This window comes from Pagrus major, chromosome 17 (genome assembly GCF_040436345.1).
Source record: "Pagrus major chromosome 17, Pma_NU_1.0".
Lineage (NCBI taxonomy): Eukaryota > Metazoa > Chordata > Actinopteri > Spariformes > Sparidae > Pagrus > Pagrus major.
In genome coordinates, this window is record NC_133231.1 from 17,613,065 (window position 1) to 17,638,754 (window position 25,690).

Genomic DNA, 25,690 nt, shown 5'->3' on the forward strand with positions numbered 1-25,690 from the left:
TCCATTATTTGGCTGGCAGATGGCGCTGGAGGTCTGCGGGTGTCAGCGGTGCTGCGTGTGGACGAAGCCGCCTGTTGGTGCTGTTCTGGGGCATGTGGCTCAGAGGAATGGGGCCGTCTTCCTCCTCTCTGACCCTGGGCCGTCGATGAAAAAACCGACCGAGCGGCAAAAGGGCTGGGGATGCACAACGGGACAGGAGAAACACGGCGTTACGGGGGGAAAAACCAGGACTGCTGACGCTGCTGAGCATGGAGTGTCGCCTGCTTTGCGGAATAAAGCGAGTTGCCGCTGATGTGTCCGGTCAGTGAGTTGGTTACCGTCAACATTTGGCTCCTACTTTGTGCTTTTTAACCGTTTCAGACTCACATCTGCAATGATGCGGGCTGTGGACCGGAGACGAGCCGCCGCGATTGTACTCTGCCTTTTGGGATGCCTCGTCTCCGAAGCAGCAGCCAAAACATTACCAGAGGACACAGCCACAGAAGGTAAAAGTGTTTTTTAATATTTTCCTCAGCCTGCTTTTGTCCATTAAACGGCTGGTTAGCCGGCTGTTTTGGTGGCTAATGGTACCGCTAGCCTGCTCGGATGCTGAGGTGACCAAAACTTAGCTAGCGTTAGCAAGTTAGCTGCTGGCTGAAACAGCACGAAAACTTCTCTGAAATGTTTATCAGCCCAACTTGTTTTTTATCTCACTGGATAACAACCTTTTTAATCCGTATGTAGACATGAATGTTGAAAATACTAATAGTGCGAGTGACTGAAAACATGCCCTCATATAGTCCACAATCATGCAGCAGGGGAGAGTCCAGCTGCTGTGATTTGTCATTTTAATCGTCGCTATAACAGAAAACACTCTTTATCTCGCTTTGTACTGTGTGGGAACAAGGAGACCACCTGGCTCAGGTGTCTCACAGCAAGTAGATGAGTACCAACAACAAACTTAATACACTGCCTTTGTGCTCGAGCTAAAACTAATGATTATTTTCTTGATTGCACAGGTAGTCAGTGTGATCCCAGAGCCCAGGTTGACATATTCAAATGCTTTTTTTTGGTCCAGCAGTGTTAAACAGAAAGCTTGTCAGTCTGCTATAATAAAAAAAACAGCAAATGCTAATCATTGAAGAAGTGGGAACCATTTCATTTTTGCCATTTATGCTGTTAAAAATGAACCAAATGATGATTTATAAATAATTTTTCTAAATATTAATTTCTGCTCAACTTTACTCGTAAGATAAGATGAAAAATAAGATACATTTTATTGATCCCATCCAGGTAATTCAAGTGTTACAGTAGTGGAAGTTAGGGGTAGACCGATGATCAGCCCTGGCTGATTAGCGGGGTCGATATTCAGCGTTTTCTGATTATCGGTATCAGGGATTTTTCTTTCAGATTGCTGATAAAATAAGCATATTAAAATGTGCTACTTTGGCTCTGATGCAACATCCTCTCACACAATGTGCCGCCTATCTGATTGTAACACATCACAATTAATAGCCCATCAACACTGAATACTAACTTATAATATATAACTTATGAAATACATGTAGTGGAGAGGAAGTATAAAGTAGCAGAAAATGGAAATACTCAAGTAAAGTACCTCAAAATTGTACTTACGATTATTACTTGAGTAAATTGTACTTAGATTTATTCCATCACTGGTTGTTTGAAATTTTGACACAAAGATTTTAATTTTTACTGTAAATGAATATCGGTCCCACGTATCAGATTTTAACATTTTTTTTATTGATTTGTAATAATTGGTATTGGTATCGGTCGACCCCCTTGTAAAAGTCTAAGAACTTAACTGGACTACATTTTTGCGCACCAGCACATAATTTAGCTGTGCCCAAACCAATGAACATGTTTAGTTGCACTTGACAGTTTTTTGGGTGCATGTGTGACCAAAATAGTCGCACCCTGGAGCCCCGACTTAAGCATAGTGACCTAAAAAAAACTATACTATATGCATTACTAGCATCTACTATACGTCAGATGGAGCATGAAAAACTAAAATATGAAGTATCTTTTTGGAGATTATAACACTGAAAACTATAAAGAATTAAATCCAAAGATTATACTCGAGGAATGAAATCGGCTTGACGGTGAAGTGGTGTCTGTAGATAGCGGTGTCAGCAGCTAACCATAACAGGGCTGTGGTGGGTGAATGCATTAATTTCCCTTCAGTGTCATAGGGTATCCTGTCACTGCTGCAGCAGACACATGCAGTTTGAAAACCAGCATGAATCACACTAATCTGTTGGCATCTCATTCAGTTACCAACTTCAAAGCTGCCCTGTCATATTTACTACGAAAGTGGAGCCACATCTGTTTTACCCATCACTTTTATCTCTCACTTGCACACACACACACACACACACACACACACACACACACTGGAGTTGTTTTATTTTTAGCTAGCTTACATTTGGTCCTCTCACTACAACTGTGTTTACAGTAGAAGTATGAATGTAAACATACAGTAACTATTCCTGTAAATCAGTAGTCAGGGTGAGATGAAATGCAACCCTGCACACTCTCAACATTGCAGAGTTAGTTACTGATATTTTATGAGGAGTTTTTGAAGTTGTTCTACCAGGCATTTTATGTATGAAAAGCTTTGGTAAATAACAAAGTATAATTCCTATGATAATTCACAAGATTGCGGTGCTTTGAAGGCTGTCACGTTCTCTCTTGGCTCTCTGTTTTCCCTTACTCTTTTTCTGGTGTTGACTTCGCCTCAGATTGACCTTCACTTGTCCCCGGGGGCTGTGTGTGTGTATGTGTTTGTTTGTGTGTGTGTGTGTGTGTGTGTGTGTGTGTGTGTTCAGGTCGATACTGAGGATTTCTCCTGCTCCGTCCAGCAGGCAACATGGATGAGTGGAGCCAGACAGACAATCTACCCGCAGATATAGATCTCACTCACATTACTGCTGCCCATAATAGGCATGGCATTGCATCTCCAGCAGACAAACATTCGCTGAAGCTGGACAAGGGCTGCCAGGAAGTAGACCAATCAAATCATATCGTCACCAGCAAGCCAAGCTTGATTTTAATCACGAGGTGCTGGTCGGAGTGCTAACAGCAGCTCAGTTTGGGTAGGATATATCGGGTCATGAGACATCATTGTAGTTAGGGAGGGGGAGGTCAAAGAGCAGAACCAGTAATGGTATACAGTACTGAAGAAAGAGGAAAGGAGTCGGTTTACTCTTTAGCATGAGAGTGGAGACCTGATGATGTAACCTAATTGCTTTGAGTCCCCTGCTGAGTTAATGGGATTGACAAACACTGTCTAATCTGTTTTTTAATCCAGATGAGGGAAAATAGCAGCAGGGTGGACACCGATCGGAAACCTTTTTCTTGATTTGTAATGGCAGAGCTTTAGTGTGTGTGCTTTTTATTTTGTAAACCATGCGCTGAGTTCTGTTTCCACATGTTGTGACATGTTTGATTCCTGCTGGTGATTCATACTTAATCTTATTGACCTTTTTAATGTGATCCTCGCTTTGTTCCCATAACAGTTTTAAAAGGTCTGTTACTGACCACACTGAGAATCAGATGTTTGTTGTTAATCTGAATGAGAAACAAATAGCGTCAGTCTTAGTTTTTTAGTTTGCTGTGGTCGAACAAGTCATTACATCCAGAAACACAAACAACAGTCTGTTGGAGCTTGAAGTTGAAACGACACACTCTGCTGTAGTTTTAATAGAGTCAAATCCTTAAATTCAATGCTTTCTTTTTGGTTTGTCGGCATTATGGCTGGATGGTATTTCTTTAAAATACTTTAATTCAAATATACTTTATTACGCAAACAATTTGCCAATGTTTCAGCTTCTCAAAAGTCTGTGAAAAGAGATCTTGTGCTCTTGTCACATGATCTCTGGCTCCACTTGTACCCAACCATGTGCTGCTGCTTGAGATGGTGAAAGAAATCTGTTTTGTCGCCCCGTTTTGCTGTTACAGTCTTCTTAGACTTGTTGATTTGATCTTTTGTAGCCAAACCAGTTCCAAAATTATTAGCATTTTCTCTAGCCACTAAATCAATGCAGAAGAAGGTGTAATTAAAAGACTGCAGTCAACATTCAAACAGTGAATGCAAAATGAACAGAATGCAAAATGTTATGAAATATGGCATGTGCTTGTTTCATGTTTTAATATGAGAGAGGTTATGGCCTCCTCCTCCACACAGATCTGATGTTTTCATCTGCTGCATCTTTTAGCCTCTCCAGTGGAAGCTTGAGGGACATTTAAGTCACAATGTTTTCACTAAGTCTGTTTCCATTGCACTTTGTTGCATTTTGTTTTTATTGATTCACCAACCTATCCAACACAGCCAAGCACAAAAACTATTTCCATGCAGGTTTTTTATGTGCAAATTGAAAGTGCACATAAAAACAGGCAGCTGGAAACTCACTTTGCATTTGCTTAATGATTATAAACAACATGTTTTTTTTTCACGGACATTAGGGGTGGGTCATAGGGCCAAAGTCTATCACCTATACCTAACTATACACATCACAAAACAATTGTTCTTTTAATGTAATTAGGAAATGGTTCAAAATAACCAAACTGTCAGGGCACAAAAGACACCAGCCAAATGCAAGTGGCTGAGAGATTTTCTTCACTAACCACTCGCCAAAAGAACAATCGTAATCTACTGAGTGGCAGTTAAAATTTTAACAATCACTAGCGTTTTGGCATATGGACAGAAAAGTTATTTTTCCGCCCTTCGTACCGTACCATACCTCATCACAATTTCTGATTTGATTTAAAACATACAAAACAAAAGCAACTTCTTCACAGGACAACACTTAATTTGACAAAAGACTCAACTAACATTCTTCAAAATGGAGCCTTTAAGTTTCCAAATGAGAATACAGCCATACAAGCATTTTCACTGTTGATTAATCTGTCAGTTATTTTTTGGATTAATTGATTAGTTGTTGGGTCCATAAAATACGAGACAGTGTCGATCAGTGTTTCCCAAAATCCAAGATGACATCCTCAAATTTCTAGTTTTGTTCAAAATCCAAAGATGATCAGTTTACTGTCACGGAGGAATAAAGAAATCAGAAAATATTCACATTTTAGAAGCTTGAATGAGAAAAAAAAAAATGTAACAATTAATTTACAAGCAAAACAGTTGGCGATTAATTTAATAGTTGACAACTAATCGATTTATCGTCGCAGCTCTACAGTGCAGCATGAAAACATGATCATTACTGTCACCAAACGTCACTCAAGTAGTCCTGCCCAAATCACGTTACCTATCGAGGAAGCTGGAGCCTATACCAAATATATAGCAGAGACACCAAGAGGTAGCTCCCATGCTGTAAACTTTATTACCAAATCAATAACGGTGGACACATTTCTACCAGTGCACGGTATATGACGTCATATCGCACAACCCTAACTGACCTCACTTTGAACACCACCAACTTGTGATAAGCCACTAATTTAATGAGCAGTGACCACTTGCATGGCTGCAACTGTTATATTGATGTTGTGTACAAGCAAGCTTTCCCCTCAGCCTCGTGTGCAGAAAGCATCTGTTTCCCCCCTTCTCGATTTGGAAGAGCACCAAACCCCCTCACACGCCCAATGGAGGCCAGCCATTCCAGGCATTTCCAGTTTATCACACCTCACTTTATTGGTGCAGGAATGCTTTGCCTCCCTGTAACTTCTGATTAATACGCCACACTTGTGTTAATTCAGACTGTAGTGGGCTGAAAACATTCACACAGTCTTTCTCACTCCTAGGGTCTTTCTACCCGCATTCAAACACACACAACCACCCTGCTGCTTTGGCTGCTGCTGCCTGAGATAATTGGTCTGGGATCGCAGCGTTGGTCAGGCAAAACTCTCTTTGATACCTTTATTGTCCATATGGTACTCAATATACACAGACGAAGAGTCAGTACAGTTATGGAGGGTCGAGTGTAGCTGCAGAATCGAGATCTTCGTCAGAGCAGAAAGGAGCTTGTTTAACGATGCTGCCACAGCAGTAGTGATTTATTGGATGAGTACTGGGAGGGGACTGTTGCATTTGTCAGTCTGGAGTCTCCCAGGGGGCTTCTTTTAAAGTGAGCACAGCTGGTACCCCTAACAACATATCACTGGGAGGGGAACAGGAAGTGAGGTCATGATCTTTCCCAACACACACACATCTCAAATCTTAATGCATTGGGACGATTCTTTCAAGGGGAAATCTTTTTGTTTTCCAGTCCTCTGCTGTGACAGCGCAAATGTAATTAAGGAGAGGAATGAAGTGAAGGGCCAGAAAGCAGCTGCAGAGCAGATCTTCACACCAGACCTCTCAGGATAATGATGTGTTTGGTTTGAGATTGACACATTGCTCTGCCAGATTCTGTCCCGTACAAAACAGCATATAACTTCTACCATGCAAAGGTATCATTTAGCGCAGTGTTGTGTTTTTAGGTGGAGCCTGCACTCGGGCTGAACTCTTACCAGATTGTCAGTGTGGTTCCTCCCCAACCGCAGGATCCCTGAGTGTGGGGGGAGGGCGGATTAGTCTAGCCGGGGGTATGTATGTGTTAGCGTGTGTGTCACGAAGGGTGGGGCTACAAGAAAGAGTTACGATGAAATTCAGTTGCAGTGAATATGGGGGAGGTGGGTATGTTTAGGTCAAGGGAGATTGAGGGAGAAACCCTTTCAGGCTTAATTGAGCGGTCACCGCGGGTCAATCAGCAGCGAATGATCAAACAGAGTTGTCATGTGTGAAGACACAGAGCGTGGGGTGGCCTGAATGTTAAATGATAGTGTTTTTTAAGTTTGTTTTCATCATACCTTCGGGATATAAAGCTGAGATCGGCTTTTTGTTTTTCAGCTTGTTCTATAATGAAGCTGAGCTGCCTCACTGCAGAGTAGAAAATAGATGTGTGCATATCGTACTGTACTTGAGCACAGGTTTGATTTGCTTTTACTTTTGCATTTCCATTTTCCTGCCATTACTTGCCACTTTATGCTTCCTCTCCACTTCCACTATATCACTGTTGGTTAAGATAAGACTTAATTGATCTCTGGGGGGAATTATCAAGCTGCCCAGCAGTATATAAAGTAATTAAAAGACGCCCCACCTTTATCAACTTGATTAATGTTAATTACAACAACCGCTATGAAGTATTATCCATGCAACTGTACTGCCTGCAGTCTCACTTCACTGGTGTCACAGATTGTGTAGCAGAACCAGAACTCTTCTCTTCTTCCTCTTTAAGGGATTTTGTTTGATGCTTGAAATCGTCAGCACTACGGCCAAAGTAGCATGTTTATTGTTTGGTGACATTTTCAAAACAAGAGAGCACCAGAGATGCATGTTGCAAATTGATGACATGTCTCTTTTTATGTTTTTTTCTCCTTGGGCTGCATCCACTGATTAATTGATTAATTGAGAAAAGGATCAACAGATTATTCTGTGATAAAAATGATAATTTTGTCCATGATTTTTAATATCCCATGGTGATGTGGGTGGGCAATAATCTAAATCATCTGAATTAAATAATATCACAATATTTCTATTTCTGCAATTATGATATTTATGACAATATAACAAAATACTAGTTTAAACACGTCAACAGAAACTGTTGAGTTCTCCTCGCTGGAATTTTTTGCTCTTTTCGTACTCAGTTCAGTTCAATTCAATTCTAAAACTTCATTTGTCCCGGGGGGGGGGGGGGGCAATTAAAGGCACGTGCCGTAGTTGTACACAGACACAAACAAGTCAGCATGTTCAGTACACAGTCAGCACGTGAGTTACACAGACACAAAACAAGTCAGCATGTTACTTGCACAGACGCAAAACAAGTTAGACAGAATAAAATAGACTAAATAAACTAAAAAGCTATTTACATTATTTTCAACCAGGTGCCTCTGCTTGCGACGGTGAAAAAGGTTTGTTGTTTGGCCCCTTCTGGCTGGCTTAAAGCTATACACTTGAGGCCGGTCAAAAAATGATCGGACCAGTCAGCGTTAACACTTGAAGTTGCTCCCCTTTTTGGAAATAACTCTTTAAACATGGAGCCAGTAGCAATGTTACTGTTCCTTTCAGCCATGCTTGTTGTTGCTGTGTGTAACAGTATGACGTGCCGGTGTAATGGTGAACAATATGATATGGCACAGGCACACCCTGTACTAGCATATATTCATATTGCTTGTTTTATTCAACCAACAGTCCAAAACACAATTATATATTCAGTTTAATATAAGGCAAAGGAAAGCAGCAAATCCTCACATCCTGCTTGAAATAACTGTATAAATAACTAAACTAAATAACTATAACAGTCAGTTTTCAAAATAGTTGCAGTATAGTTGATTATTTTTGGTGAAATATCATCTTGTCATTTATTCTTTCTTTTTCTGTTTACATTGTATTGGTACAGTTCACCAAGAAGTCATTGCACCATCTGACATGCCTCAAAATTTCAGTCTGACACAGAATATTATAAAGGCTTCATCAGATGCAGTGAACTAGTGAGATTGTTGTTATCTTCCAGCCTTTGCTGTGAGCCTCTCCTCAATCAACAGGCAGTCTGTGTAAATGCATTTTATTCCTCCTTTCCATTAGTGAAGGTGTTTATTTGTACAGTTGCTTTTCCCCTGTGTTCCAAGGCTTCTTTGAGAGAGGGAAATGGTCCATTGTTTCAGAGGGGAAGTGCTGTTGGTAGGAGTCCAGGAAATGGTCAGACGGCCGTCTCTTTGTGATTGGCTGGGATGTGGAACGCCGTCTTTGTGGATTGGAGGCAAAGGGCCTGGCACTGAAACAAAACCCAGTTTCAGTAGATGACTGTATTTTAGACGGCTGTAATTATAACACCGCTGTGTTTTATGTCTGTAGTGATTTTCTCTGCATTGACTCTCAGATATATATACACCAGCTCAGTGAACACTCTGTCGCTTCACAGAGGTGACTCTGAAGGTTCACCTGAGCGATGCCAGCACTCACCAGCCCCTGGGAGGAGCCACCATACAGCTCTTCGCCAACCACACTCCTGTAACCACGGAAACCTCATCAGCTGATGGCAACACCTACCTGCGCTTCCCCTACCGCCTTGGGACACTGTTGGTCGTTACCGCAACCAAACAGGGATATGTGCCAAACTCTGTGCCCTGGACTCCCTCCAGATTACCTGGTGAGTGTGCGTGTGTGAGAGAGAGAGATATTTAAGGACAGTTGCAGGAGCTGATGTTATGAAATAGCCACATTTCCATTTGCAGTGTTTGCTCTCAGGTTATTGATTTCCATGTGTGTGCCTGTTTAATGTGTTAGTGTGAAGGAAATATTGTGAGTTTGTGCCAGGTGTGTGAGCTAATGATGAGTGGAGTGCTCCATTACTAATTTATTACAGTAGATGCCAAAACCCAGCAAGGGGGCTGCTTAAGCTTCCCTTTCACTAACACACACTTGTGCACACAAAGTACCTCCCAAGAGGCTGCAGTACAGTGTGTGTGTGTGTGTGTACTAGTGGGTGTAGAGGGGGGTGGTTATTATGAGCCAACGGAACGGCAGCCAATTGGATTATCACGCTTACCAGCTCTGAACAATGGAGGAGTGAAAGGAAGGAAGGAAGAGGAAAGAAGTGCAGTTCGCTGGGTCAGACTTGTGTCCTGCACAGCAGACAGGATGAAAGCAGGAGTATTAAAAATGTATAAAGATGGTTTAATGACTTGTTATGTCCGATACTGATCAGTAAAGTGGCCAGGTAGATTGCAGTTTGCTTCTTATCTGATTGTGAATTCATTGGGTCAGTTAATGTGGTGCGTGTGGTCCTGTTTGTGTCCCAGTGTTTTCCTCCATCAGCCTCGACCTGCTACCAGAAAGAGCTGCTACTCTGACAGTGTATGAAGATGTTGTGGAGATTGTTTCAGGCCTACAAGGTAAGACACAGTGTGTGTATGCATCATTATATGAACGGCTGTGGTTTAGATTTTTTTTTTTCTTAAACAATTTTTACCAAAAAAACACTAAAATCTTTTCAAATAAGCAGATTGTTTTAAAAGACGTCTCAACAGTTTGTAAAACTGTCTCAACTCAACGTTCATCAGCAGCCGTTCCGGAGCTTTTGATCATGTCACACGAGCTTCTTCTGCAGATGAAGTTAAAATCTCAAATGTTAAGCCAATTAGGAGAAAAGTCTTTAAAATTCTCAGAAAAGCAGATATTCAAACATCTATGTATAAATCCATGACAACTGGGCAAACTCCATCTCCACAGAAAGGTCATGTGATGAGATTGAAATCTCCAGAGCAGCTATTAAAAGACCTTGTGGTGAGATTGTTGTCAACTGTTGTGGCAAAGCTAAATTTTTAGCCAGATTTTATGTTTCACATTGTAAAAACTAAAGTATATTAACCTAATTTTTAGTTAAAATATCTCTTTACACGTATTGTGAGACATACTCACCAAGTAACATTTCAGTGAGATATAGGGACTTTTTTCGGACATCACATCGTATTTAAAGACTCTTAAACACTTGTTCTTTGGCAGATTTTTTACATATGACGAGCAAAAACACTTCGTATTAATACTTTTTTATTTATCTTTGAAGTGGGATTTGTTTCCTAGTTTACACACACATAAGCTGGGGGTTTTTTTCAGCCGCAAGAAGACATTATTAGTTCACTAGGTTTAGTATATCAGCTGAAAGGCGGTAAAGAGAGAAAAAAAAGTCTGTTTGCAAAAAATATAAATTGTTTAACAGCATTTTTTGCATATTTAAAGCCACAGTGTTACTCATGTATTTATATTTTCTTATCCTGCTTTTATAACAAAAAAAAACACTGATAAATTCACATATTTGTTTAATAAAAACTGAAAATAATTAGTCCTACCCAAACATTAAACAGCCTACTGTCTAGTAAGGTCTGACAGATGCCATGATGAAAAATCCTCCCTCCTCCATCCACACACATACACACAATATAAATCATTTGTCTGCCTTTGTTAGTCAGCCTCTTTGTTAAGATGTGTGTAATTACATTAGATAAGGCTTTCTCACTCAGGCACAATCAATATAGTCTCTTTGTCTGCTGCGTCTTTTGTGTGTCTGTGACCAACAAGGGAGTAATTTGACGTGTCAGCTGTGTTGTCTGACAAAAAAAACTTCACAGACACAGCACGCATAGAAGTACAGACACCATTAACATGCAAACCTCTTGAGTACACACTGCCCACAGCACGTGCCTCTCTGCCCTCCGTCCGACACACTCTGTTTGTCACGATGATGTGAACTTGGACGCCCTGGGGAGTGATAAACCTTGGCATGTGGCATGAGGAAAGAGAATAAAAGAGGATGATACAGCGCTGCGCTGGAAAGTGGGGTTGTGGGTGGAGCAGTGGGAGAGAATAAGGGAGAAAGGGGGATGGGCAGGGCAGTGTCCAACAGAAGGAGGAACAGATGAGGTGAGAGAAAAGTGGAGGGAAAAAAGACAAGTAGAGTTGAGGACAGGAGCACACAAAGAACAGAAACGGGGTCATTTCCTTTCGCAAAAACAGCCACAGAAGGGAAATAACACTCGCACCTGAATTTCATGGAAACGACTTCGACAGAAGCATGAAAGTTAAAAGATGCACGCACTACAGAGCCAAAATCCATGTCGAGTGCAACTAGAAACACAGTGAACAGTCGTACACAGCTGGATCTGTGTCTCACTGCTCAGGAATGTGCACCCACAGTCGGACCACAATGACATCACCTTGCTGAGTCCAGCTACATGCAGTTTTTACTGTTTATTCCTCTTTATCTAAGATTTGAGGGGCAGGCAGAGACTGGATGGGAGAAATGAAAAGGAAGCTATTAATTGCACCAAAAATATCAGAGAGAAGCATCACACAGGCCCAAAGAAATAGTCAAGCGAGGCATTATCTCGACTGTATTGATCCGGAGTTACCACCATTAGGCCTTATTTGAAGGCTGAATTTATAAAAAGGCATTAGGCAAAGACGAGGAGTAGAAAGTTGCCTTGTAAAACGTCCTGAAACAACATTAGTGTGCAGGGACTGCTGCTGTCAGGTGAAAACTTGTCTTGCATTCAGCCTCAAGTCTGTTGGTCCTAAAGATGTAAATCTTTCAGAATTACTCACAACTGCATACTATTATTTTTAGATAAGACAGTATTTTTAAAACAGCTGGGTGCTGTAGTTTTAGCAGTTGTTACTCAAACAACAGAATTGCTGCATGTGTTTGGGACTTTTTCCAGTCGTGGATTAAAACACATTTGGTGCTCTAGTGAGTATTGCCTGCAGCAGGACGGTGTATGTGGGATCGACTCAGAATAAACTACAGTGCCCACAACTGTGTAGCTCTTTGAAGTGTATTTAACACAAGCAGCGGTCTGTGGCTCAGAGGAATAATCTGTATCAGGCTTTGGCTGCACAGGAAATACTTGTTAAAGGATCAAATCATTATTGGTTTGGGGCTTTTTAGGGATATTTTAACAATAGGAAATCACCAGCCTTGTACTTTAGGATGTTCTGAGAAGATCTGGATTTGGCTTTGCTTTTAATAAAGATGACATTAACAGACAGTTTAAAAGAGAAGTTTGACTAATGTATGATGTACAATACAGAAAAAAGTAAGCTAATTGCCTAATCACAACTGAATATCTTGCACAGCAAATAATTTAAACAAGTACCTAATGTTTGTGTTATTTATAACTCACAGAAGAATCTGACCAAAATAATTGTGAATACATAATTTGGGGGAATTGTATGCCTTAATTAGAGAGCAGTTGCTAGAGAAATGACAGGAAACAAGTGGAGAAAGATGGAGACCGACTCGCAATGCCCGACTGGTTTCGACTGGGGCGTTGAGGTTTATCGTTGGTGGCTCAACACCTATGCAACCACTGCAATGTTAAAAGTTATGAGAAAAATTAGAATTATAAAGTGAAATTGGAGTCAGCCTTGTGGCCTTTATGTACGAAAATAGATGCTTCTCTTTCAAACTGTCACTGCCCACATACAGTACTTCCATGCGCCCTTAACGTTGGCATGGATGTTAAGCAATACAACCACTAGGTGGCGCCGCTGAGAGTCAAATTGGTCTTGCACACCACCATCCAGCTTACATTTAATTCCCATCCAATTTCCTCCCAGCTGTTCCGTAGTAATTGTTCTTCTCTGTGCCCAGGTGAAGAAACATCATACAGCTGTTTAAAACTTCTCACCAACTCGCCTTACCGCTCAGAATCTTTCAGAAAACGTGCAGAAATATGGACGAAGTACGGACACAAGGCTCCATCCATATGTGTATATCCATAGTGAGCCTTATGGTGCAGCCCAGTTATATACAGTTACCAGTTCGGTTTCTGTGGGTGTGTGAGTGTCCTCCTCCTCCTCCCATGTATCCCATCTCATCCATCAACTACAGAAAAAAAATCCTTAAAAAAGTTGGTCGAGTACAATAACTCTAACAATGTCCGTGGTTTCTCCGTCGCTCCTCAAGGTTTCAGGCATCAGCCTACTGTTCATTTCCAGCGCAGAGCTCTGAGTCTTCCTTCCAACACATCCTACGCCAACCTAACTGCTCTGCTCACCGTGGCCAGCACCCCCTCGCACATTCAGCACTTTCCTCACCTGCAGGTCCTCGGCGGCAACAGCACAGGTGAGTCTTGAACTGGCTTATGGTAGCAGAGCACAATAGGCATTTAAGACTCAACTGTAGAAATAGGGAAAGGAGAGAGGGGGCACAGATGACAGGGGAGAAGGCTGCTGAGAGGGGGGTGGGGAGTGAAGAGAAGAAGCAGTGGTACATCAGAGAGACTCCACCCTGGAGTGGCCTCTCTATCTGACCTCCTGAAACACAATAACCCCTGTGTGTGTGCTCTCTGTGCCCGCACGCTTTCAGGCAGTCTTATCCACGTCTTGATGTGTGTTGTATGAATTTGTGTGTCTTTCTCCTTCAGCTTGAATACCCCTCAAAAGCTCCCCCTCCCCATAGCACCTACCTTCTCCCTCCAGGCAGCATAAGCATACTTGTGCTTTGTGACACTTTCCACCCTCAGTCTCTCCGCGTTTTCACTCTCCACCCTGTTTCCCTCTTTCCTGTCTTCCCCTTGTTTTCCTTCCTGTCTGTCCCCTGACAACTCTCCTTTATCTAAGCTTTTTTATGTTACTCCCCCCCAACCCCCCCGCCGTCTGCTCCTTTTTCTGCTCCCCCTCCTGCGCACCTTATTCCTATTCCCTTTCCTTTTTGCTGCGTTTCTCTCTCTCACACTCTCCTGCCTCTCTCACAGGGACAGAGAAGAGGTTTGAGTTGACTCCGATAGCAGCCATCTCTGTTCACTTATTGGCCAGCGATGGAGCAGAGCTGCAGGTGAATGAGCCAATCACGGTCTCCATCCCGCTGCCGGCTGACAGTGGCCTGAAGGAAAATGATCACATCCCAGCTTGGAGATTCGACCCGCGCTTAGGTATGTACTGACAGAAACACAAAAGCTTTTCTGATTCTCTAAACATATGCTGCTTGCTACATCTCCATTAGTCTGAAAAATAACCTCAACCCTTTCCTCTATGTAAATGAGACCTACTTCCCTGAGTGAAAGATTTATGAAAGTGTCAGAACAGGAGCATTAATACAGACCACGTGCATATTCACACAGTGCAGCCACTTGTAGCTGTGTGTCAGGTTGATGAATGAATTTATTCATAAGGTCATAAAAAATGACCAACACGGGGCGCCTTGTTAATCTGCAAATCAAAACACAAATACTGCTAGACATCACAAGGTTGGACCGTGGATGCATAATCTGCTGGAGCTCAGTTAAATCTCAAACTGAACTAAACAATAGTAAAGGGCTCTGTGGTGCCGACTACTGCAGCAGAGACCCTTGAAACCTCTCTGGGCCCTCTGATTTATTTCAGCAATCTTAAATCTTTGTTGTCAGATGTCCCACACTGTGACACACCCAGTTCTTGGACAGGCCGAGCTGAGGGAAGGTGATTAGATCATCAGTTGATTCAGATGAGTCTGCACTACAAAACATCCTCCTCTGTGTACATTAGTCTCACATTTCCACATCTACTGTATCTCCACATTATGTTTTCTGCCAGTGAAAGGTCTGTCAGGACCTATTAAAATTCTTCTGGTGAAATAAAATGTACCCGGGTCATACAGTGCGGTCGAATTGCAGTCTAAGAATACTAATAATGCTTATAAGTTATTTCTACTTGACACCAAAGAATATAGTGCTGTTTAATCTACTCTGGATTTAGATTGTTTTAAACGTGGGTCATGATGATGCGCTGATGATGCAGCATACCTGCCAACATTAGGTCGGTAATGTTTACTCTTAGACCAATCTGACTTGTCAACAGCTTGCCTGATAAACTGGTAGAAAATGTGACTTTGAAACATATCCTTCTTACTCATTATGATTTGACACAAATACAAGGAAATCCATTTATAAGATGACAAATTTTCAATTTTGTTAGCTTGAAGAAAATGACAGTTTCCATGTGTTGAGTCAGACCACATGAAGCTTAACAAAAATAATAGGACCCTTGTCACGGGGGTAATAAATGTCTTCTATATTAAACTTCTTTCAGTCTTGACTGCATGTGTGATGAGTCAAGCATTTCTCTCTAAATCCACCCTCAGAATATTCCTGGTAAACAGCTGAGTGAATCATTGTTTCAGTGTTTAAAATCTGGACCATCTTTGCTCTCATGATAGTTTCAAGGATCTCGAGGCTCAGTTTAAAGAGCCCAAAGTATCAATATCCAGAGCTTATAAAAAGGGCTTTGATAAAAGCTGAAAGAACAAACGCACACATACACACACACACACACACACACACACACACACACACACACACACACACACACACACACACACACACACGTAGCCTACGCACAGCCTGTAGCAGCGAGTATTTCCACAACAGAAGCTGTCCCCGGACCCCCCTCTCCAGGCTACATCTCGTGTTCCTTAGCAACCCACCAAATAAATAACACAACAGAAAGGCCCGGCTCCTGATTGAGTTTCTTCACTGAGCAGTTAAGTGTGTAAAATGTGTGTGTGTGTGTGTGTGTGTTTTTGTGTGTGGTTGTGTATGTGTTAAACTGAAGATAAAACAGACGCAAAGAACTTTGAAATTCATCTGGTGTCTCTTTGGAGGAATACTGAAGCTCCCTCAGTCACAAAGAGGATAGTTTTGTTTACAAAGTGTGCAGGGAAACCTGTTCCTCTTGTATAACTGACAACCTCATATTGTTACATGTCAGCGGAGCATGGGGCGAAATGATGTCATATACAAACAGATCAAGTTCACCTTGTAAACAGACAGAGACGAGTCTGACGATGCTTCCTCAGATGAACTGACTATCTGTGAATCTCTACAAGAGACAATGTCAGCTGTGTTGACTTTGCATGAATGGGTGAGAAGCAGAAGTAATATGCAGGCTGTATTGACGTTATAAATGCATTGTGTCCAAGCAGAGCCCGGACACTCTGCGGTGTATTGTGGGGAAGCGTGGGAACAGAGTCATTAAATGTCAGTATTGAACAGGTCAGTCACACAGAGCGAGGACTCCCCTGTGGAAACAATCAGACAGAACCAGGGTGAATCCTGGCAGGGCTGGGCACAGGCCTTGTTGTTGTGTGTGAGTGTGAGAGAGGTTGCTGAGTCACACCACCTCTCTGATGTCTCTTTGCCCCTTGTTCCCTTATCTCTCCTTCCATTCCTCCTCTTTATCCTCTCTTGTTTCCTCTCCTTGTTATGTTTTATTTCCTGTTCAAGCTCTTTCCTCGTCAGATATCCTCTCAGCTTTTGCTTCCTCCTGAAGATCGATGCAGATTCCTGACTATTTGATGTTGTATAACTGAAAATAAACATAGAAACAAAGTGGCTCTCACCATGCTAGCCCTGAGACCCAAAGGAGGGGAAGTGTGAAGGCACAACTGAGTGTTTCCTCTTGGAGCAGATTTACTGTGAGCCAATCAATCAGTGCCTTTTGGCTTTGTTGTGGTTTTTGGGCACTGGCACTGCTGGAGCTGCTATTGTGCTCCTGTTCATAGGCTGTCAGTGACATTAGACTGAGCGTGCTGCCTCCCCGTGGGTGAATTAAGTACTGCCAAAACAGTCACTACAGAGCTTGAATCAGCGTTTTAACAGCTATTAATCAGGTTTAAAAAGCACTGAATTCAGTTCCCTCTAAAAGGTCTTAGAAAGTATTAAAGTCTTAAATTTAATTTCCAGAAGTGTTAGAAAGGAATGTAAAAATACCTCGTCTGTGAACATTTCTGCCTGAGTCACATCTGAATGATAATCCACGGAAATGGTGATTGTTTTGTTGAAGACAACAACCCCTGCGTCTTTTGTTTGGATTGTTTTGACTTAGGGACCCTAGCAGCAGAAATTACATACTGTGCCTTAAATGCATGAATAATTTTATAGAGAAGAATCCATTAATTCATTTAATGCTCCTTATCTGGGTCCAGTTGCATTCATTTGATTAATTATATCAATATGATGTAATGTTATACACTGTCAGTATAAACTGTTTGTTTTCCGTTCCCATTGGCTGGTTTGTCAGCAGGACCACAGAACAATTACTGAACAAATTTCCATTTTCATCATCACTGTGCTCTTGATGAAAAACATCAGGTGTATTTAGGTGTCTGGTATCTATGAGTGAGTATAATTTGATGCAGATCCAAATAAAAATCAGGATCTAAAAATATGTTTTATTTGATTGAATTAAAGGGGACTGTTGTATTATAATAAATAATTCATGGCTATATATTGTCCATATTGGTTTTCCATCATACGTTCACACTTTTGGTCATTATGAATTTAAAACCGGTAATGCACCGTGGTTGTAAAAAGGTCTTTAAAAGTGTAAACTTAATTGAGTTTACTTCTGTCATGTAAACGAACATAAATCATTTACACTTGACAGGTGTCTAAATGTAGCTCAGTTGACTGCCGCTCTGTTTATTCTTAGTTAATGAGAGTGAGGTGGGAGTTTGCTGCAGGCCTTTCCAGTTGTCACTTTGTCACTAATGCAGTCTGTGACGGTGGCATTAATGCAGAATAATTGTTGTGAAATTTGATTTCAAGCTCTGTTTGTGTGCGTGTAGGTGCCTGGATAAAGAGCAGTTTGGGTCATGTGCAGAGGGAGGGCAACCAGCTCAGTCTGACCTACATTGCTCCTCAGCTGGGATACTGGGTGGCCGCCATGTCCCCACTACACTCAGGTGAGCAACTACTTTGACACAGATTATAGTTACTGTAAAACCATTTTGGCAGGTCATATATGTGCTCACATACCGTATGTAGAGTATGGACATGGTATAAGACACTCAGCCAAGCCTTCTTTCTTTATGAGCTCAGAATTAGCTTTTTCTCTCTTTTCCCAACTTCTTGTCTGTCCATCAGGTCCGGTGTTTGCGAAGGACATCAGCATGTACCACACCGTGTTTCTGTTGGCTATACTGGGAGGCATGGCCCTCATCCTGCTCTGCCTGCTCTGCCTCCTGTTGTACTACTGCAGGTGTGTGAAACACCAGCATGTCCTGTCTGAAGTCAGAAGTTGCCAGATTTGTCTCCAAAATGGGGAAACAAAATCAGGAATATACAATTATATGAGTCAGATCCCCTGACTGGTAATGTGGACTATTTTAGGCAGAGGAGAGGTCACATTACTGGCAGTATCTCATGGAACATTAAATTCAACATTAAGTCAAAGAGAGACCAAAGCTTTGAGTTTGTTATGATTTTTTTCTTTATTTGTTCTCTCTGCTAAGTAATAAACAATTTCTTCATGCGAAGGAAACCCCTTTTGTATCCCTTCAGCGTCGGGTCTGAAAATAGTGTGTCCTATTGTCATTATTTAGCCAAATCTACTGAAGTCCATCTAAGAGGATACTGTTGAACAGCTTTGTTGTCTTCTGCATGTGGCTCACTCACTTTATCCATTGTTCAGTTATGATATCAGCACCAAATAAATCAGAATTCACGTGGAAAGTTGTTTATAGCAGGTCACATGACAAAAGTTGCACCACAGAAAATGTGTACTGACTGAAAATGTGTTTAATTAAATGTAAACAAAGCAGACTGGTACTCCACAAGTACTCAGACACCAGTGCTCTACTTCAAATATAAGCACTGAGGGAATTCTGTTGTCCAATTGAAGTGCCTGTTTTCATCACAGTGTTTCTGTAGGGAAGTAGTACTTGAAGTTAAACAGATTTCTCTGATTGAATCATAACATCTGCTGTCTTTCTTTGTTGTTCAGGCGTCGTTGTTTGAAGCCTCGAGTGTCACACCGCAAGCTCACAATGTCCTCTGGTCTGGACAGCAGTAAGAGGGATCAAGCCACCTCTATGTCCCACCTGAACCTCATCAGCAACGAGGTCTGTCTGACTTACAGAGAACAGCTCAATTACTAGTCTACACTGCACTGTCTAAGGGAATACAACAAAGGAAGCACTTAATTAAAACCTGGCTGGCTTGGTTCAAGCTTCCTGTGTCGGGGACATATCTACCTAGCTAAGGGGTCCTTAAGCATAAAATGAAACACTCTTAAGTATTATGGAGGTGCTGTACTGTAGCTTTACCTAACATCCCTGTGGTGGGCAGAAAGAAAGTATCAATACTGTTGCTAAAATACTCTCAAATAGTTTGATAAATGTGATGTTTTCCTTGGTTTGTGTCCTCTTTACATCTTACTTTACATTAAATATGTCTTAAAAGTTTCTTACACTCAAATATTTCATTGTCTGTAGGTGCAGCTGGAACTTGTTTCCACAGCGACTGAGCCCGACATGACCACACCAATGCTGAAGCCTTTCTCTTACGAGCATCAAGACAATCCACGTCAACACAACATAATCCATCACAGCAAACACAGCCGCTCCTCTCTGGGCAACAACAGCCACCACGGCTCATCTCTTGGCAATCTGACGCCTCGCAGCAGAGACTACCGGCAGTCTGCGGAGACATTCCAACTAAAGGCTCCCCTTTCATGCGGAACAGACCGGGGCTACCGTCAATCATACACCTCCGTCTGCTCATCGGGCAACCGGATTTTAGATGCACTGTCATCACCAACTCACGGTCGGATGTCAGCTAACCCGCTGGCCGGTGTTGGGATTGTTGATTGCATCTCCCCTTCCTCTCCTCCTCACTCCCCCAGCAGAGGGGAGGGGAGTGAGTGCAGAGCTACTGACTACCTTCTGTCCCGTTCTGTGGACCACCTGGAGCGTCCTAATCTCCCATCACTCACCCGCCCGGGCCAGCTGCTCTGTTGCGGCTCCGTGGATCTGCTGAGTGGAGGAGAAGGCTACCCCAGGGTGCGTCCTACGCTCGTGATCCCAGCACACTACATGCGCCTGCCTGGGGAGCACCCTCTGTCTGGTCAGGCCCTCCTGCTGCAGACTGACCAGCAGAGTGACTTGGAGACCATCCAGGCTGAGCTAAATGCCTCACATTCCCAGCAACCTCTGGGGCAAACACCCACCGACTGCACCCCAAATCCCACCAATCAGGGTGACGGAGAGCGACTCGGCCTGCCGGAGTCTCTATCCATCCCAGCAGCACTTGGGGAAACGGGTCTAGTGGAGATAAACAGCGAGGACACCTTATTGGCTGAAAAGACTTTAATGGAGCTAAGAGGGGGGAAGCCTCTGCCTCACCCACGAGCCTGGTTTGTCTCACTTGATGGACGCTCCAATGCTCATATTCGCCACTCCTACATTGACCTCCAGCGAGCAGGGTGCCACAGTACCACACCAGGTGGAGGAGGTCCGCAGGGTAATGGCAGCGGCAGGAGGCGTGGCAACGATGCCAGTCTGGACTCCGGTGTGGATCTGAACGAGCCGAGAGTGGGCCGCAAGGGGAGAGACGGAGAGCGGGAGGAAAGAGAGATTGAGAAAGACAGGTCGAAGGGCACGACAGCAGCTATGGCCTACACTCAGCTGGTGTATGTTGATGATTTGGACGGGGGAGGCAGCGAGGAGGAGACGCCCAAGAGCAGCCCAGAGGACAGTAAAACAGGATCCATCCTGTCAGACAAAGCAGAGGATCAAAGAGTGGATCAGGGTAAAAATGAAGAGGGGGTACAAATACAAGAGCAACCCCCCTCACTTTCCTCTTCATCACCTTCTTCTCCTCCTCCCCTGCCGACACCAGAGGGAGAGACTTTCAGGACTGATAACACGCTGCTGTCGGTCTCTCCTGATGGAGATGCAGCTCACGAGGATGGTGAGGAGGAGAAGAAGAGTCCCTGGCAGAGGAGAGAAGAGCGACCCCTACTGGCCTTCAACCTTAAATGATCCACAGATCACCACTTAAAGGATAGATTCACATTTTTTTCTTTATAGAAAATTCACATGTCCATATTAACATTGACTACATGGACAGGGTTTATGGTCGCTGTAATTGTTCCTTCTGTATACACTGGTCCCTCTGAAAGTGATTTCAGTATAAGTTATGGGGGAAAATCCTAAGTCAGAGGCAAAGATGCTGTGTGAATTGGTGTAATTTAAGTTCAAAAACCTTCTCATTTCATCTTAACACAGACATAATAAATAAAGTACATTTGTAGATTCCGTGTCACTTAAAGGAACAGTTCATCCAAAAATAAAAATTCAGTCATTATCCACTCACCCCCATGCTGATGTAAAGTCAAGTAAAGCTTTGTAGTCCACAAAACATTTCTGGATCTTCACAGCAAAACAGCGTTGCAGTAGATGGGGACTTGATTTAAAATGTAAAAAAAACAACAGAAATAGGACAAACAAAAAACATATCACCGATTTTTTCATCGGCATGGGGGTGAGAAGATAATGACTGAATTTTTCATTGTTGAGTGAACTTATCCTTCAATCATCTTAATACCATTATCTCCCAAAAGATGCATTTTATAACTTCAGAACTTGCCACAGAACCATCATGTCTTTAAGGTTTGGTCAATATCACAGTAATTTGAATTTATAAACACCCATTGAAAACCCCCGATCCTGTTGACGCCTGGAAATATTCTGTGCATACATAGTGCAAGTCTGTTCAATACTGTATATGATCGTTTGAATTACACGGATGAGTATTGGGAACAACTACACACTGAATCAGAACACTTGTGGTTATAATTTGGAAGTGGTTAGTATTCTGTGATTCAGCAAGGAAGCTCGAAGACTATAACGTCAAATGAACTTAAAAGGCATTTGTACACAGAACAAGGATACAAGTATTTTGTATACCATACCATCTCTTATATCGAAATCGCTTAAGGAAGAGATCTATTTCTTCTTGGTTTAGACAGGAGGAACAATAACAGCAGCCAAAACTGTTCAATTGTACATATGGGCATTTGTTTCAAGATGTGAACCTATGCTTTAGCCTCGACTCCCACTCTGCGCAGACCTTAACGTGAAGGATGTGACCATTTGAACTGAAGCCCTTTGTTTTTCTTAACTATAGCACTGAGAGAATATTTCAGCACTGGGATCCCTTCTAGTTGAGAACACGAAGGGGTGATTCAGATCCTTCATGAACTTCCGGGTCCCCTTTATAAAAATGACCACTGTTGTCCTCCGCTTTGTCCTCCTCACGACACTCCACATAAACACAAACCACTTGATATTGCCCGAGGAAGACAAATGGACTTAGGAGGCAAGAATAAGAATATTTTATGCACAACAAATATATGCCTTTTTTTTTTATAAATAGCCTTGTTAGCGTAAAGGAGCTGTAGTAGAAACAGAGGATGGGTGGTTCTCACAGATGAAAGACTACAGGAACCTTTTTTCTCGAGCCATATTGGCCTCAGTCCACTGACTGTAAAGAAGCCGGGAACACACCACACTTGTTTAAAGTGAGATTATAACCCGTTCTGACTGATTTCTAAGATTGTGGAATATCTGTGCAGGTGATGCTGCTCTTTTCACAGTCTCAGAATCAGAGTCACCCCTGATATAAATGTGTAAATCCTGTACTTTGAATGGTTTTGAGAACGTTGCTAGAATTTAATCTGGCCCGTCAGAAGGCTGTATGGGTGTTAACACGATCGTCACAGGAGGTGAAGCTTTTGGACTGAAGAAATCAAACCACTATCGGCACTGCAACATAATCAGATAATGTGACACACCACTATGCCAGTGGGCAAAGATATAATACCACTACGAAACTGTAGTTCCACACGAAATAATTGTGAGGTGTAATAATATGAAGGGTTTTGTAATTGTTGAACCACTGACTGGCATATTTTTGCTCTGAAGGCTATGCATCACTTTTATACGGCTGCTTGAGATGCCTTGTTTTGTAATTTTAATCACTTTGATTTTAATTGCCAACATGAAGTATTTTACCCGAAAATAGGCTATTTTTATTTCTTTAAGTATGTTAAGGGCTTTTCTTCCTCACCCGCCTTATTGTTAGAAAACAAACAGCAAAAGTTTTACCTGAACCAAACTTTTCTTGCATGCTGTGTTTCACCTTGTTTACCATTTCCTTGTGCTCCAAGTGCCTTTGAACAACCTGACTCTGCAACAGATTTGTGGAACAAATTACCTTATTTATTTTCTCGTCTTCTTTTGCCTTCAGCTTCTCTCCTCTACCTCAGCCCTCCCTTTCTCTCCCACTCGTGAAAGAAAGCATGCAGTAAACTTTCCTCAGCACTAGCGTGTGTTACAAGCTACACTGCAGACATCTCAGAAAATGTCTACCAGCTGCTGCAATCGTAAAAAATCCTCTACAGCAATCAGCAAGACACCGATCTCTCTCAGAGTACACAGTTAAGGATTTACCAGAGTTTTTAAGTGTAGCACAGGATAGATAAAGCTAAGTGCGATTGTATGTGAAGCTAATCTGCAGGTCATTTCAGTGCATTTTCTTATTTTTGTGATTTTTAAGAGGGTGAATGTTGGTCCTGAATGTGTTTATGTGCACCTGGGTGGTATTCATCTGTGATGCTGCTGGCTGTGAGTTTGTGTTGTCAGACTGTGTGTGTGTTCATTCGAGAGAGCTGAGAAATAATCAACATGCATCCACTCGAGGTTCATATAGTCGTAGCAATCATATTACAGAGTGTGTATAGTTCTTTCCTTTTCCTCTACCTGGTCAAAATGATGTGTGAGTTGGTGTTGTGAATGGCCTCTTCTCTCTTAGTATCCCACAGCAACCTCCAGCTCTAGGGTGGAGTTGCAATACAGCATCCTGAGTGTGTAACTTGGTTGCTCGCATTATATTTGAAGCCTATTATTCTGAATAAACAGCCAAACTGGAATGATTTGTCTTTGTGTTTGTATAATTGAACAAATATGAAAGACGTCATTTGAGAGTTTTATTTCCTCAGTTTTACACGTCATGTTTTCAAGACGTTCCCCTTCAACCACAGACGGTTATGATTTTGTATTCTTTAGGAACCCCAAAGTAGTAACTGTCAATCTCTGTTGTTACAGTCAGACAGCCCAAAAGTTAATTATGATATAATTTAGATGCCATCTTTAAGTAGTTGCTATGTTGAAAGAGCAACTCCACCAATTGTACACATTAAAGTGTGTTTACAGGTCCAAGCTGTATGTAATATGAGAAATTGCCTCCAGTGATGTCACTCAGTAGCTAAATTGCATTGTGGGTAATGTAGGCGTCAGTTTTTTAAAAGAAAGAAGAATGTGTGGAAAAAACAGTGATAGGTTTTGATCATTTGTTTTTAAACTGTCCACAATGAGTCCAGAAAAACCTTGAACCTACACTACCCACAATGCAACTTAACCACCGAGTGACATCACTGGAGGCAGTTTATTTTTAAGATCACATGCAGCTTCCTCTGCAGCCACAAAAGACTTTATACTACTTTTTTCACATATACAGTTGTACTCCCCACGACCTGTAAACACACTTTAATGTGTAAAATTGGTGGAGTTGCACTTTCAGTCATGAATGTTGCACTTAATTCCTGCTGGGTTCCATTGTTTTATCATTATTGACTACATTGTCGTAGTTCATACCATGTAATCATCATTTTGAGTTTTTGAAAAATGTACATTATTTTAAGAAAATATAAAATAAATATGTCTTTTATCTTGTAAGAAGATTGGATTACCACCATGTCAAATCAGGCATCAGGATCCCAACAGCCCTCCGAATCCCAGATCCACTGCATGACGTGTCTTTTTTGTAATTTAATTAATTGCACATTTGATTGGGAATGTGCACCACTATGGAACAATATCACCTAAGACAAGTTTTGCATTATTACCTGATGTTACGATTCTGTCTTGTAGAGAAGGAGTTGTGTCAAAATGTAGTTTTAAAGGTGCACTATGAAGTTTTGGGGAAGAAATTTTAATCAGAAGAGAAAGAGAAACTAAACAAACTCTCTTAGTTTTCATGACTGAACAAACAACTGACCATAAAGGGCAACTAATGAGTTCATAATACTATGTTGTCCTTTAAGGTCAGTTTGTTTATTCAGTCATGAAAACGAAGAGAGTTTGTTTATTTAGTTTGTTTCAGCATAAAAAAAATAAGTCGACAAAGATCTTTCTCTTCTGATTAAAATCTCTTCCTCAAAACTACGTAGTGCACCTTTAAAGGACAGCACAGCGTCGTACTGTTTTACTTTGGTTATATGTGGCGGACCCTGCCACCTTTCTAGCCTCAAACAGTATTCTGGGGAGCTTATTTTCCTCTGAGAACAGCTTGTTCATTCAGTTATGGAGAAAATAAATAT

At 41.9% G+C, this 25,690-nt stretch overlaps 1 protein-coding gene across 1 annotated transcript; it reads left to right on the forward strand.

Moving 5' to 3' along the window:
- The first annotated feature begins 8 nt into the window (after nt 1-8).
- On the forward strand, nt 9-24,241 carry fam171a1 (family with sequence similarity 171 member A1). The gene is made up of 9 exons (XM_073484938.1): nt 9-485; nt 8,916-9,143; nt 9,796-9,888; nt 13,458-13,616; nt 14,248-14,424; nt 18,096-18,212; nt 18,394-18,508; nt 19,253-19,370; nt 19,743-24,241. The coding sequence occupies exons 1-9, from the start codon at nt 374-376 to the stop codon at nt 21,288-21,290; spliced, it is 2,667 nt and encodes an 888-aa protein (XP_073341039.1). The 5' UTR covers nt 9-373; the 3' UTR covers nt 21,291-24,241.
- Nucleotides 24,242-25,690: the final 1,449 nt, after the last annotated feature.

What these genes read in the sequence shown, in the direction of transcription:
- fam171a1 (XM_073484938.1), top strand. Translation starts at nt 374, where the DNA reads ATGATGCGGGCTGTGGACCGGAGACGAGCCGCCGCGATTGTACTCTGC. An exon ending in AGAGGACACAGCCACAGAAG is followed by an intron (nt 486 to 8,915) that starts GTAAAAGTGTTT and finishes GTCGCTTCACAG; the next exon opens with AGGTGACTCTGAAGGTTCAC. An exon ending in CATGTCCCCACTACACTCAG is followed by an intron (nt 18,213 to 18,393) that starts GTGAGCAACTAC and finishes TCTGTCCATCAG; the next exon opens with GTCCGGTGTTTGCGAAGGAC.